The sequence below is a fragment of the Penicillium canariense genome (assembly GCF_028826845.1).
Source record: "Penicillium canariense strain IBT 26290 chromosome Unknown utg000002l_segment0_segment0, whole genome shotgun sequence".
NCBI classification, from domain to species: Eukaryota; Fungi; Ascomycota; class Eurotiomycetes; order Eurotiales; family Aspergillaceae; genus Penicillium; species Penicillium canariense.
This window is the reverse complement of record NW_026622729.1, coordinates 1,361,940-1,375,641: the sequence shown is the minus strand read 5'-3', so window position 1 is coordinate 1,375,641 and position 13,702 is coordinate 1,361,940. Positions and strand designations below refer to the sequence as shown.

General features: G+C 56.0%; 5 protein-coding genes across 5 annotated transcripts; 2 read left to right on the top strand and 3 right to left on the bottom strand.

Moving 5' to 3' along the window:
- Positions 1-537: 537 nt before the first annotated feature.
- Positions 538-1,302, bottom strand: N7482_003708 (ORMDL family protein; the record flags this gene model as incomplete). Its single annotated transcript, XM_056685833.1, has 3 exons — positions 538-588; positions 653-1,011; positions 1,146-1,302. The coding sequence occupies 3 exons, from the start codon at positions 1,300-1,302 to the stop codon at positions 538-540; spliced, it is 567 nt and encodes a 188-aa protein (XP_056544575.1).
- Positions 1,303-2,178: 876 nt separating this feature from the next.
- N7482_003707 (zinc knuckle domain protein) lies at positions 2,179-3,933 on the top strand (the record flags this gene model as incomplete). Its single annotated transcript, XM_056685832.1, has 2 exons — positions 2,179-3,183; positions 3,238-3,933. The coding sequence occupies 2 exons, from the start codon at positions 2,179-2,181 to the stop codon at positions 3,931-3,933; spliced, it is 1,701 nt and encodes a 566-aa protein (XP_056544574.1).
- Positions 3,934-4,137: 204 nt separating this feature from the next.
- On the bottom strand, positions 4,138-5,442 carry N7482_003706 (putative haloacid dehalogenase-like hydrolase; the record flags this gene model as incomplete). The annotated part of the gene is made up of 5 exons (XM_056685831.1): positions 4,138-4,329; positions 4,401-4,563; positions 4,624-4,833; positions 4,962-4,994; positions 5,210-5,442. 5 exons carry the CDS (start codon positions 5,440-5,442, stop codon positions 4,138-4,140), a joined length of 831 nt encoding a protein of 276 aa, XP_056544573.1.
- Positions 5,443-5,683: 241 nt separating this feature from the next.
- Positions 5,684-6,565, top strand: N7482_003705 (uncharacterized protein; the record flags this gene model as incomplete). The annotated part of the gene is made up of 1 exon (XM_056685830.1): positions 5,684-6,565. One exon carries the CDS (start codon positions 5,684-5,686, stop codon positions 6,563-6,565), a length of 882 nt encoding a protein of 293 aa, XP_056544572.1.
- Positions 6,566-7,611: 1,046 nt separating this feature from the next.
- On the bottom strand, positions 7,612-12,568 carry N7482_003704 (uncharacterized protein; the record flags this gene model as incomplete). The annotated part of the gene is made up of 3 exons (XM_056685829.1): positions 7,612-7,755; positions 7,848-9,254; positions 9,314-12,568. The coding sequence occupies 3 exons, from the start codon at positions 12,566-12,568 to the stop codon at positions 7,612-7,614; spliced, it is 4,806 nt and encodes a 1,601-aa protein (XP_056544571.1).
- Positions 12,569-13,702: the final 1,134 nt, after the last annotated feature.

Below are 13,702 nucleotides of genomic sequence, written 5' to 3'. Positions count from 1 at the left end.
CTTGCTACTAGGTACACACTAGAATGATGCAATGAAACCCCGCACAGCCAAGCCAAAAACGAATGACTAAAGTCAATGACTTGCATTAGGTTGGTACTCAAGTAGCTGCAAGCCCCCAGTTATGCAGAGGCTCGGAGCTCCCGGCAATTCTACAGCTTCCGGATTACCATGCTACATATCGGCAGAAAGAAAAGGATCAGAAGTGTGCGGTATAGGATATGCAGGGCTCTAAAGCTGAGAGAAACCTAGACAACCCAAAGGACAGGTGGTGAACGAAAGACCGGTTCTGTCTCTCCCGGCCCATTTCTTTGCGGTGTTCTTCATATTTGCCAAAAGGGAACAAGGAAGGGAAAATCTGCGACAGCCAACAAACGGATTTCAAACTCCGTGAATCAACGCAATGCAAGAACTTCTGTATGAGGAGTCGGACGGTTCGATGGGTTCGAATATTTCAAGGAGGGAAGGTAAGGAACACAAGGAGCGAGCTCGCAGGCCAGAAGACGCCGATGTAGCCAAAAAAGGAGGAAAAAGGAAACACTATGACTCGTCTGGTATATCGGAGAAGAGGCCTATTCGCAGCCGATGTGACTGGAGACACGATTTGTTAGTAATTGAGTCATTCCGGGGAGGTCCGAGGAAATGGAAAACGTACGAAAGGCAATTTAGGGATGACGACTCCCAATGTGGCCAGAAAGTTGATGGTAAAGTATGTCAGGTCGTAGTGGGTATAGTGTGTGCTGAGGAGGAAGAGCACGATGGGCACGCAGAGCAGGAACTTCTTGGTCGGTGTGTACTGGTCGCCATTGTCGATTTGTTCCCACATGTTGAGGTTATCGTAGGCACCGGCGTTGAACTCGAACGGGATGCCCCGCACCCAATGGAACATGAGGAACGAGCCGAACATATAGCTGATGTTGGTGAGGGTCCATGAGGTCTCCTGGGAGACACCTGGGATGATATCGTAGAAGATCTTCAGCGCGGCAATGAGGACGAAATGGATGGTCCAGGCACCTGTTTACGACAACATTCCTAGTTAGCCCAGCTCGGTATCATGGGTGTTCCTCCTCCCGTTCGGGGTGTTGTCCACCGTGTCCGAAGCGGTTCGGTCGGGACTTTGGGGAAAAAACAGCGCAAGCTTGACTCACCCTTGGCATGGACCCAGTTTGCATTGAGATTGGGCAGCGCAGCCTGGTCACTGATATGTTCCATGGATTCAGCGGGCTCCTGGTAGATGATGCTGCTGGACCGCCGCCGACGGCCCTGCTTCTGCGTGTTGGGGGATAACCGCTGTGGTCCGTCCATCTCGGGAGAAAAGGAGATGGTACGAGGAACCAGCAGGGAGGACTTGGAAGTATTGGACGCCAGCGTGACAGAGAGCGAGAGCACTTGTGAGGAGAGGAGGGGGAAAAGAGCGTGGGGATGATGAAGGTGGCACAACGGCCCAGAACTGGAGTCGGGCGGACTTTCGGGGGGTCACGGGGCAGTCTCGATTTTCCCTTGCGCGCCGTGTTTCTGCTAATTCCCAAAGCGTTGAGTGTCGAGCGTTTCCAGAAGGTGGACGGGATTATAGCAGTCTGGTGTGCGAACTTGACAAAGACAAAGAGGACGAGGAATTGAGGTTTGGGAATTGGGCCAGACACGTGCAGCGCTCACAAGCTCGGAGCAGCACAGACGCGACTAGTACGCTTCCAACTAGCACCGACGAACTACGCGGAACAAGGTCTCTGTGCTGCCGGTGGCGAGACAAAGGGGCCCAGTGGCTTGACAACATCACTCTAGATGGAGAGGTGGCTTTCTCTAGTTTCTTTGCCTTATTCCGTCTACGAAAATAGAATGTGGGACTGAGTCCTTACTGATACTTCTGTTTTGCGACTCATATCCACCGTGGAGAGGCTCTGCCTAGACCAGCTAGCTACTCGACTACATTGTGCGACAAGCCAAACTGCATAGGATACCCGGAATAACCTCTTGAGACATCTTGCTGTCTCATTCTCTCGCTGTCTCATACTTTCTATACAGGAAGAGATCGTCCCAACTTCCACCCCCAAACACACACTGGCCATCTTGCACAACTGGCACGTGCCCGCAGCCGTAAAATTTGGCTGGCCATGCCGTTTAATCCCCGACCCTCCACTCCTCCCTGCGCTCTCCAACCCCAACTCGAGCAACTGACTGGTCATGTCTGACCCTGGAGATGACGCTGACTCGCGAACGGCCTCGTTCGGCGTCCAGCGCGCTCGCAGAACCACTCCCTCCCGAACCAGGCCCGACAGCGACTCCCATCCCACGAAAAAGCGGCGACGGAACAGATCCCGCAAAGACAGCGATGTGAGCGACTTCGTCCCTAAGGGGGCTGCCTTCAGCGCCAACTTGTTGGCAGTCGATCCCGATGATACATCTAGCTCTGGATCAGACTCAGACTCAGACAATGACTCGGACAAATCTGATGTGCAAGGCAAGCCCGCGCCCGCGCCCGCCAACCCCCATGCGGGCAGCACGGCGCCGGCGATTAGCTGGAACCAGGGGACAAAGGCTGCGGTGCGAACGTCGCTGGGGAAGCGCAAAGCCGAGCCTCAGGCCCAGCCACAGCCACAGCCACAGCCGCAGACAAACGGACACACCGCGAATGGAACCTCCGCAAAGCAGTTCAAAGCCGTAAACGGCGCATACTGGCGCAGTCGCAGTGCTTCTGTATCGTCCGAGGCGAGCAAGGCAGACTCGGTGAAAGATTCCGAGGTCAATACCAACTCTGAAGAAGGCGAGGTGAACTCGGGAAGTGATTCGGATGATTCTGAGCTGGACTCCGAAGCCGACGATTCCCTCATGCTCAACATTGGCACCAAGGGAGATGGCACAGATGATTATGATCCAGAGTCTCTACTCTTAGAAAACAGCCTGTCCAACGGTCACGCCAATGGAAAACCTAATGGGAGCACTGCAGCGCCTCTTCCGGGCTCTGAACCAGTGCAGACCGAGTCTAAAGAAGAGGCGTTCAAGCGCTTTTCTGAGAAATATCCCACTGCACCTGTTTCTCTGCTAGACTTGAAGCAAGATGACATGGATGTTCAGGCTAAGTTGGTGTACTGGGATCGAGACGTCAATGCCATCGATCTCCAGCTCCCGGTGGGCTGCACCGAGTGTCTTCGCCAGGGCCATATGGCTGAAGTGTGCCCAACCAAGGAGGTACGTATTGTTCTAATCTGACGCTGTCTCCACTTGATATTAACGCCTATAAAGTGCATCCATTGCGGAGCATGGGATACGCACCAAAGCACACAATGTCCCTCATGGCGAAGATGCCAACGCTGCCGCGAACGAGGCCACGTCGAAGACAACTGCCCATCGCCCCTGAAAAGCTCGGCCGCTGAAGTCCCCTGTGATCTGTGTGGTGCCTCAACACACATGGAGTCTGATTGCGACCTGCAATACAACCTCCCAATGCGGGAACCCCTCTCCCAAAACATTGTAGTCTCCATCTCCTGTGCCCACTGCACAAGCGGGAAACACCTCATTGGCGACTGCCCACATCTTCCCCCCGACCTCCAACAAAAAACTGCGTCCTTCACCCTCAAAGACATCGATCCAGCCAATATCACAAACCTCAACGACCCCGTCCGATCCCGAAAGGGCCCCCCTCCGCCGACGAGTTACCAGCGCGGCAAGGGACGTCCTCGTGGGCCTCGGACGCCGCCATCCAATAGTGAGGACGACATGATGCCCCGCAAAGGTGGCCGGAAGCCGCCCCCTCCGGCACGAGGCAGAGGTCGCGGGACTATCAAGTTTGGCAGCAGCGTGGTGGCTGATAAGCCACGAGGCCGGCCACCGTCTGGCCCCCGCCCGAAAGGCCCACCACCGCGAGGCGGCGGAGGTGGAGGTGGAGGTCGGGGTCGTGGCCGTGGCCGCGGTGGGAAGCCCCGTGGAGGGCGGCCATGAAATAGTATTCACGAAATTTAATACCAGTGTACATTTGAACGGTCTGATTGGGACTTGGAACTGCGATTTTATACATTAGCTCACGTCTATGAGACCCTTCCTCGGAGCAAACTGTAGGGATTCCCATCTATAACACCCCAATGTCTGCCCGGATATGATATCATTTCAATGCGTAGCTACGGATATCTATCAAGCTTACGATCTCTACTCGTGCACATCATTTTGCTCCCGGCCGACGAATCCTTGCTCCAGGATATCGACCAGCTCATCCAGACGAGTGATGCACAAATCTGTATGGGCATGTTCGCGGAGATGACCGTTCCGCTCATTCAGCAGCAACACCGTTGCCGCGCCGGCAGTATGACCAGAGGTCATATCATCAATGCTATCACCGACCTGTTGGTAAAGGGCGATCAGAATTGTTCGGGGGCAATGAGAATATATTACAACATCCATGAAAGGCTTACCATAATCAAGTTCTCCGCCCGATTCGTCAACCCCCATTCCCGCGCAATATGCAGAATGCCTGCCGAATCCGGTTTGGGAAGCAGGTTGGGGGTATCGCGGGTGATGATGGGAAGGAAAATGTGACTGGGAAGATGGTTCTGGATGAGATAGTGGACCGGGGCCCTGCGGGTCTATTAATCAACAGAAAACTTGGAAACTACGTATAGGCGAGAAGGCACATACTCAAAGTTGCGCGTGCAGAGTGCTCGCCGCAGCCCGCGGGATTGGAGATATTCCATTAGTTTGCTGAGGCCCGGCTGCGGCTGCTGCTCGAGCATGGCGCGCCGTTCGACGGCTTGGACCTTGGTGACCGCTGCGGCGCGGTCCTCGGGCGTGGGAAGGTCGCGGATGTGGTGGAGAATGTCGACCGATTTGTCGATTCCCAGTGCAGCTCTGGATGGATGGTTAGAGGAGGGCGATATGGCGTTTGGGGATGTAGTATATAGGTTGCCCGGTGCTCTTCTAGCTTGGTAGACCGGCCAACAAGACCACGGGCTGATCGATTCAGATATTGAACTTACCTCATTTCGGCGAACATATGGTGCTGTGGCAGGCTACAAGAGAGTTAGCTGGCTTCTGTATCGGCAGTTCGAAGTCACAATCGGGTTCCCCGAACCAGTCCAGGCAAGACGGGGTTTCTAATACCACGCATCGCAGAGATCGCGATTGTTTTGGACACAGCCATTACAAGAGCGAAACGAGGAACAAAACAGCCCACCTTTAACTACTCATATAACCACTGAGACACAAAGGAGGAGAAAATCCTTACCACAAAGTCCCATCCACATCAAACACTATGCCCTTCAGCACCGGCGCATCCGACGCCTTCCCGGCATCGAGCGGGGCGAATCGCCGCGGGCGAAGATGGGTGCACTCCGCTGCGACGGTAGACATGATGACGGATTTGGCGGAGCGGAGGGATGCGAGGCGAGTGGTCATGGATTCTGGCGGGAAAGGTGAGGTGAGGTTGCGGCGGAGTTCTGGCCGGAAGCTGTCTGACATTCCCGCGGATCGACGCTCCACTTGAATCTATGGGATGGAATCTACAGGATCTATCTTCGCAGAGATCTGGCGTACGGGGCCACGCAATATATGATGGTGAATAATTTGACGATCGTCCCATAGTTCTATTGATCCTAATTTTGATTTTGTATAGATCGTTCAGGGCAAATCGGACGCAGTGTCGACGAGTCTGGCATCGCGCCTTCCTCCGCAACTGCTCCTGACCGACTTCATTGTCAACATGGACAAGATCCAATTCCTAGCAGTTGCAGATAACATCTTCCCAGGTCCAGCCCTTTCACTCCTTCAGTCCACCTTCGAGATGCCCGTGCTACTCCAAAAGCACGCCCCACACTCCATCGCCATCCTCCCCATCTCCTTCCTCACGTCCATCTCGCTCGTGGTCGTCCTCTTCTACCTCCAGTTAATCTACGGGATCTCCTTCATCCTGCGCCCATTCTGGCCCTGCCGCTATGACTTTCCACCCTTGAGGCTTGCCATGGAGCGAGCCGAAAGACTAGCCATCGACATAATCACCGGCATCGTCCCGCCGTCCGTCTATCGCTCGCCGATGCCGAGCGGCCTGCTCGTGCACGAGGACCCCATCTGCCACCAGATCACGACGGCCCTACACGCCTCGCATGTAGGCTTTGACAGCATGTGCTGTGCTCCTTCGCGCGCGGTTGACCTCGCCAACCCGCCGCAGTGCTACCCCGGCTCGCCACGAGGCCGCGCATCGCCCAGTCTGCACCTCGAGAACCGGGTGCACGAGAGCCGCGTTGAGTACGCGCGCCCTTCGCCCATGGACGAAGCGTATCGCAACGTCTCTGATTCCTCATACTACGACCCCGTTAAAAAATCTATTACTTCCACCTGCCGCCCGCGCCCTGCCTTGGAAACCACCCAGCACCAGCAGGTCTTCACCCCACAACTCACCACTAAGCACCCGCGACAAGAAGACCACCAAATCATCGAGGTCGTGCACGGCACATCCATCGATTCGATCCCTAGTTCGCCCCCCTCTATGTCAAGTCACCTGCGGTATCATTTGACGGGCCCAGCAGGCCGGGCGACGGGATACCGTCTACCTCGTCACGCTATACGGACGACTCGACGCAGCTGAGTCTAGATTCGGACCGGAACACGAAGTGCCGCTCGACGGAGAGTTACCCCGGGCGGTTCCCTGTTAGCGAGGGGATGGAGGATAGTTCGGATGCGACGGCGTCGTCTGCGTTTCGGGAGAGGGGGACTACTTATGTGCGGCCCTTTTCTGACTATTAGGGATGGGCGTTGATGCCTTCAATGGGCGCTGCGGTATTGAAACTTGGTTTGGAGCTTTCTTGTAAAGAGCACTGGGAGTTCGGAGTGTCGAGGGGTTTATACCTATTCTTTCTTGGGGCTTGTCATTGAGTTGTGGGATGGTTGAGGTCAGAGCGAAACATCGGGTTGATCGCATTGTTGGGTTGTTATACTTAGCCTCTATCCTGTCTCTCCCTCCTAGCATCACCGGCAAATGGCGGTAATACAGAATCTGTTTCCTAATTTCTATGTTGACGGCGTCAATACCCGCATCACTTCCAACTGTACGTAAGTCTACAACTATTCTTCTACCAAGAAACTACCAAGAAACTAGCAAAATGTTCTAGAATTCCCATCAACCCAATGACAGGGTCCGAGTAGATTGCACCAACGAAATACGCTCTGTCCACGCTATCTACAACCAAGTCTCATGACCAGCACTCTCCTCGGCAATGCGACGCGCGAAAGGAGCAAAGGCTTGACAAGGAGACAAATCAAACATACACGGAAGAGAATGACTGGCTGGCTGGGTGCCCCATCCACCTCAATGCCTATGAACACGAAAAAAAAAAGGCGAAATGATCAGATCCAGGACACCAAAAGTAGAAGAAAGGATTTTGGCCACAATTGCTTGTAGATGAGATGGGGATGATTCAGATGATATGCGGGTTTCAAGAATTCCTCGAATCCTCGAATCCAAGGCACGGTCGTCAGTGTCGTAAAGGGCGTGAGAGATGAAGCCGAACAAACAAGCAGGGTCGTCAGATGGAAAAGAAACAACGAAGAGAAAAAGCGCAAAAGTCATGAGCAAAACTCGCTAGACACAAATACAAGCCCGAAGGGTATCACAGTGCGGTCAGAGCGTCCGTCTTAATAGTCGTCGTCATAGTCGATCTGCATCGGACTGCCGCGGTAGCGCGTGCGCTTGATGTTGCTAGGACTGTAGGCGCCGCTGGACGTCAGCGGCCGAGGCCCGGTGGGTTTGCGAGTTGGCGGGGAGCGGATGGTGGAGCCCTGTAGTGCAGAAAGAAAAATGGTTAGGAAGAGTCCCTTGTTGCGGAGAAATACTGCCAGAGGGAAGTGATTGGCTCGAAGGTGTAACGTACCCGTGAAGCAACGCGGTCGCTGCCATAAGTTTGCGGCTGCGCTTGTGTCTGATCCTCATCTTCGGGGACCTTGGGTGGCCGTTCTGGGACGAGAGGTCCGTTGTCTTTGATCTTGGGCGGACGAGGCGGCAGGCCAGTAGCGCGCGAGCTGGTTTCCGAATAGCCTGCATCGGAGATAGGGGAGAGGCGACTGCCGCCGCTGAACCGGTTTTGGTTAGGGTTCACAGCTGGGAGGCTGGGGTTGGAGCCCCAGTGCTCGGAGTTGGGTGAGGTGGGGGTCGCATACGTCTGCGCCTGGCTTTCCAGCTGGTTCTGATACCGGCCGGTGGGGCCCTGGCGAGGCTGAGGGTGCTGCAGATCCAGACTGCCACGGTGGGCTCGATACTTGGGCGCTTCGGAGACTTGAGAGGGGACCAAGGGGGAGGGGGGTCGGTTCTCCTGTTGGTGGGTTTCGTCCAGGGTGTAGGTGGACCGGATACGGTCGTCACCTTGGGGATCGTAGTAGTCGCCCGTCTTGTATGTGTCCTGGGCGAGGTCCGAAGCGGAGCGGGACATCTCAGAGTAAGGACGCTCCTTGCGATTGGGCTGAATGCTGTTGCGGATATTGTCGCCCATGGACGAGGCGGTGGTCTTGGACCAGCGGGAGATCTTGGGGAAGATCGACGAACTGCTGGATTTGTGCTTGCGAGCTTTGTCAGAGGCCTTCGGGGTCGTCTCGTTACTACGGGCTCCTGTAGCCACGGGCTTGCGAGGAGGTGTAGCAAGAGGCATAGACCCAGCTCGCTCGTGGCGTGCAGGTTCTTTAATTGGAAGATGTGCAGTCACGTAAGGATCATCTTCATCGATCTCCAGATCCTCATCGTCCTCTTCAGGGACAGTGTCGACACGCTGATCCACAGTGGCGGGCCGAGGGCTGCCCATGTAGGGAGAGCGGCTGCCCAGAGCAGCACCATCTTGACCAGTGGTATCATAACCATTAGGATCAGTGCTGGCTCTCAGAGTACCATTGCGAGGGCTGGTGAGATCTTGCCCTCCGCGCAACGCCTCAACCTCCACCAGCAACTGCTCCAGCATACCCTCAATTTTGGTGAGATCATTGCCAGACTTCATACTCAGACCCTTGAGCGCGCGCTTGAAAATATTTTTCCGCTTAGACTGCAGGTCCTCCTCATCCTCCATGTTCAATTGACGGCTGCGAGAGCCACTGGGAGGCAATGGCCGAGGCCCACCAAGAGCTCTGAGCGTTCGGTCGTGCTGCTTGTCACTGGTATCCTGGAGCATTTCATCCTGCTGTGCGATGAATTTCCTCATCTCTTCGAAAGAGGTACGCATTTCTGCAGCGCTTCGGACCAAAGTGACCAGAATCTCAGTATCTCTGGCGTTCCGTTGAGCATCGCGAACAGTAAGCTGAGAAGTAGGCGTTAGTACATGTTGGACAGGGCGCGGAATGACCGTAATGAACTTACATGATCCATCAAAGCAACAATATCCTTTGACTGAATCCTCTCAATGCCACGTCCAGTAGCACTATCATAAAGCGGCGATCCAACACCATGGGAATACCCGCTGAAATGACGCTGATGATTGGGAGCAAAGGGATCATCGCCCTCAGTGGGACTATCAAAAGCACCCATTCCAGCATCGGCCCCAAGACCCCGGCTGCCTTGCTTGGGGGTGGCAATACTCGGAGACATCGGGTTTGCAGCCGAGACATAGCCTTCATCCTTGGCTCCAGGGGGAGTACCGAACAGCTGACCGGCCTGCTGGTCAACAAAGTAGTCATCGCCGCCGAAGATGTTCCGGGCAGTCTCGTAGTACTCAGCATCGAGGCTGCGTTGCGGGGCCTCACCCACATCCTTGGCACCGCCAGTCTGAATCTGAACAGCGGGAGAATCGAAGTAGGGAGGTTGTGCGACACCCCATTGATCCGGGGTTCCCTGAGCGACGCCGCCGATGGGGCCTTGAATGATGGACGGGTTGGTGTTGATATCCGACTCGGACTCTTGGCTGCGCTCCTCTGCGTCGGCGAGAGGACTTTCAAACCCGCGAGCAGCAGCAGCGGCTATGCCAGCCTCATCCAGATCTTCGATTGACTGCGTGACACTTTGAGGAGGCGACGTAACGCCCATTCGTCGGGGGAAGGATGTCTCATCAAGACTGGAAGCTTCTTGGACTTGCTTTAGTGGGCTGCCACGCTTCTCAGGGCTTCGGCTACCCGCGCGCTCGTACTCGGTTTGAGAGCGGTTGCCGGAATGGCCAGATGACTGGGACTCAAGCACAGAGGGGTCCATCAAGGAAGCCACTGCGGACTCAACCCCCATTGGGTGGACGAACTGAGGGTTGGCACCAACACCTTCGGCCACATGTTGGCCCTCCTTGATTTTGTCCATGAAATCAACTTCGCTGTCGTCGTAACCCACTGACCGTCTAGACTCTTCATCCGGTCCATACAGCTCTTCCCCAGAAGCATGCCACGATTGCTCGTACCCCAGCTCCGGACCTTCTTCCCCATGCTTGAAATCACCCCGTTGGCTGTGGGGGCTGATCCCATCGGTCCGAGTAGATCGTGCCAGGTTGGTGCTTGGCGCAGAGGATAGAGAGTCGATCGAAAGGCGCGGCTCCCCCTCCCGTTGGACGTCGGGGTCATACTGAGCGTTGTAGTGACGACCATGAGTCTCAGTCTGATCGCTCGCAACGCTCTGAATAGGACTCAAAGGCCGGCCGGCCTCGTAGCGGTTTTCGTGTATGGCCCGGTCTCCGGGATGAGCAGCATCAAGTAGGTTAGCAGCGGCAGCGGCAGCAATCGCCCAGTCCTCGTGGTCACCGCCAGGAGACTGACTCATGCCACGCAGATCACGGTCCGAGACGCTGTGGACGGAGAGATCGCGTTGTGACTGGTTCCCATGCCGCATGCCCAGCTCATATCGTGAGTCCACGGGAGTCCGTGTGGGGGTGCGAGAGGCGGGGGAAGCGAGTTGTCGTGGAGACCCGCGAGGGACTTCCCCATGCACGACAGTCTTGTGAGGGCCGGGACTCTCAGTACGTTCGGAGAGCAGCGAGGTCCGGGTCAACTCAGAATCGATCTCACTGTGCATAGGCATCCGCGGCACATTGTGCTTTTGGAAAACGAGCTCAGTATCATTAACGTTGAAGTTCTCCACGCTCTTCCGAGAGCCGCTGTCCTTGTGTTCTTCCTGGCCAAGGCTGGACTGAGAGTCGTGATGCTTGAGAGACGCTGCTGTCAGGGCTGAGCCCACTCGTCCCGCCGCCTGGGCATCCCGAAGGCCCTTGCTCTTCTGGCGTCGAATCCTGTCCTGCTCACTGAGCTCCGGTCGGCCCCATTTCACCCAGCCGCCATCAGAAGTATCGCTACTTTTGCTGGATTTGCGCTCCTTGGTAATTTCTTGGGTCATCTCCTTGGACCGTGGTCCAGAGTCAGCCAGCACAATACCCTCATCCTTGCTACCCTTGTTCAAAACCACCCGGGGCTTTATTATGTCTGGTGCACTCGAATGTTTAGACAAGCGTCGACCCAGTTCATCTCTCGAGCTCGTGGAGGAGTAAGTGGTAGTCATGTCGCGCTCTCGCTCGAACCTGTTCGTATTATGCATAACCTTCTGGTCCTTTTTCAGCTCCTTGAGCTCAGGCAGAATCAATCGTCGGATGGCATCTTCCACAGTCTCCAACAATCTTGGGTTGTTGATCGAGGACTTGGAGGCGCCAGACCGAATCGAATATTGATCGCCAGACTTGCGGTTGGACGAGACCGCGGAGGTACTCAGCAAGCTGGATTCGGGGCTGGGGATGATGTCCTCTTCATGGCGCTTCCGACGGGATGGTTTGGGTTCAGCCTCTAAATAATCCTTGCGGGAGGAGCTCTTGCTCTTGCTTTTATGTTTATGTCTGCTGCTAGACACTTCTTGGGGTGACCCGCTCAGTTTCTCAGCGACCCGGTGCGCAATGCGCTCCTTGCTCAGGCTGCGGCTTCGCTGTCGGGATGGCGTCTTCAATAGATTTTGATCTCCGCGACTGGAACCACGCTCTAGACTCTGGCTTCGTTTGCGGCGAGGACCAGCCGAGGAGGTTGCGTCGAGCATGCTGTCAGCGGGCATGGATGAGACGTCCGATGAGTGTGGCATGAATCTGGTATCGCGCGAGACGGTGGAAAGCTCGCTCCCGAGATCTCGATTGAGAAACTCGATCTCGACCGGCGGGCGCCGCGGTGGATGTTGACTGTCCTCCTCAGCCGAGTTGCTGTCGCTGAGGCTCTGCTCCTCCAGGCCGGATTCGACCACCTGTTTTGACTTGGAACTGGGCGAGGTGAAGGAGATGCGCCGGGTGTACGACGGCTTGCGACTGCCGGACTCAGTGATCTGGATGCGGTCCTTGTCCTTGAATTTGCGGGCCCCCGAGGGTGTGACCCGAACTCGCACGCTCGGCCTGGAGACCACGCCTCCCGATTCCTTCCCGCCTTCGAAGTACTCGATCAGCAGGGAGGTTTGGGAGTCTCGGTGTGAGTGCGACAGCTTGTCGTCCCGGTCCCGCAGGCGCCGGGTGGAGACGGTGATGGGGCTGCCGTCGTCCGGGATGGAGTACGACGTTTTGTCTGTGCGGCGAGAAAGGTCAGTTGCCAAATCAGTGCCTGTGGTGCTGTCGCCCGTGGTATCGACGATGGATTCTGTGGGGGCGGGGAGGACGGGTCTGCGGGTGTCGACCCCCATGGTGGGAGGGCGGGCTGTGGTGTGTGGTCTCTTCCGGGCCTCTGGTTCTTTTGGTCCTCAGCCCGACAATCGCATGCTCTGAGAGGATGGATCCCGGTAGACTGTTGGAGAAAGGGGATTGTGGTCACTTGGTGGTGCTCCGTGCTGGGGGGGCCACAATGAAGGTGGGGGAGAAGTGGAGGCTGAGGCTGGAGGGAATCTCGAAGATTGGAAGATGGAAAGAGAGATAGAGAGGGGGGCGAGGGATGATGTCTCGAAGATTAGAGATTAGATAGGAGCTTGAAGCGTACCAGCGCAAGTCACCACCGCGTGGGAGGAAACGAAAAGGAGGACGAAAGGAGGGAAAAGGCAATGGTGTGAGGTGGTGAGTGGTTGCTATGCGGGCTGAGGTTCGAACGAGCTTCGTCCGCCGCCGATCCCCTCACATGAAAAGGGCCGCCGATTGGGGGAGGGCGGATAGGGAGGAAGAAAGGGAAGAGGCGATTATGCGATTAAGCGATTATGTGATGCGAGGGATGGAAGAAGAGGAATGGAAGGGTTGCAGGGAGGACCAGGAAGAAAAAGAGAAGTGAAGACCCGCAAAGTGCAGTGCCAACGGTCATCAGCCGGCCCAGCCTCCCAGAAAAGATGGCTGGGGAACTCCGCCGGTTCGTTCCAGAGATCACAAAGATCACCCAATACGGAGGAGTGGCTACGCCTGAACTCAGTGTGAACTCTTAATTGCGCACTCCCAGCCTCTGTGCGGAGTGACAGGTAAAAGTAAACAAACGGAGCCGTGGGTTGGGCTGCGGATCCCTTCGGGCGGCTCGCGATGGTTCCCTGGTTCGCTGCCCTGCTTCTACTCCGTCGTGCATCTAGTTCTTCGTCTAGGCACTTCTCTTCCTCCGTAGGTCGATAATTCTTTTCGCCTGGTGATCGATGGCGAGGGGTCCTCTCATCCTCTCACCGCTATGCTTTGTACTTTCCTAGCCATCCCGTTCTCCCCTCTCCATACTCCTACCCTCTCCTATCCTCCCCATCACCCCGGCAATGGCACTGATGAGATGATGGACGGACGATTTGACCTGTTCGCTCTGTCACACCGCGCCGCCACACGGACCAACAAACCTGCGGCCCTCCGTGGGCCCCGCTGGG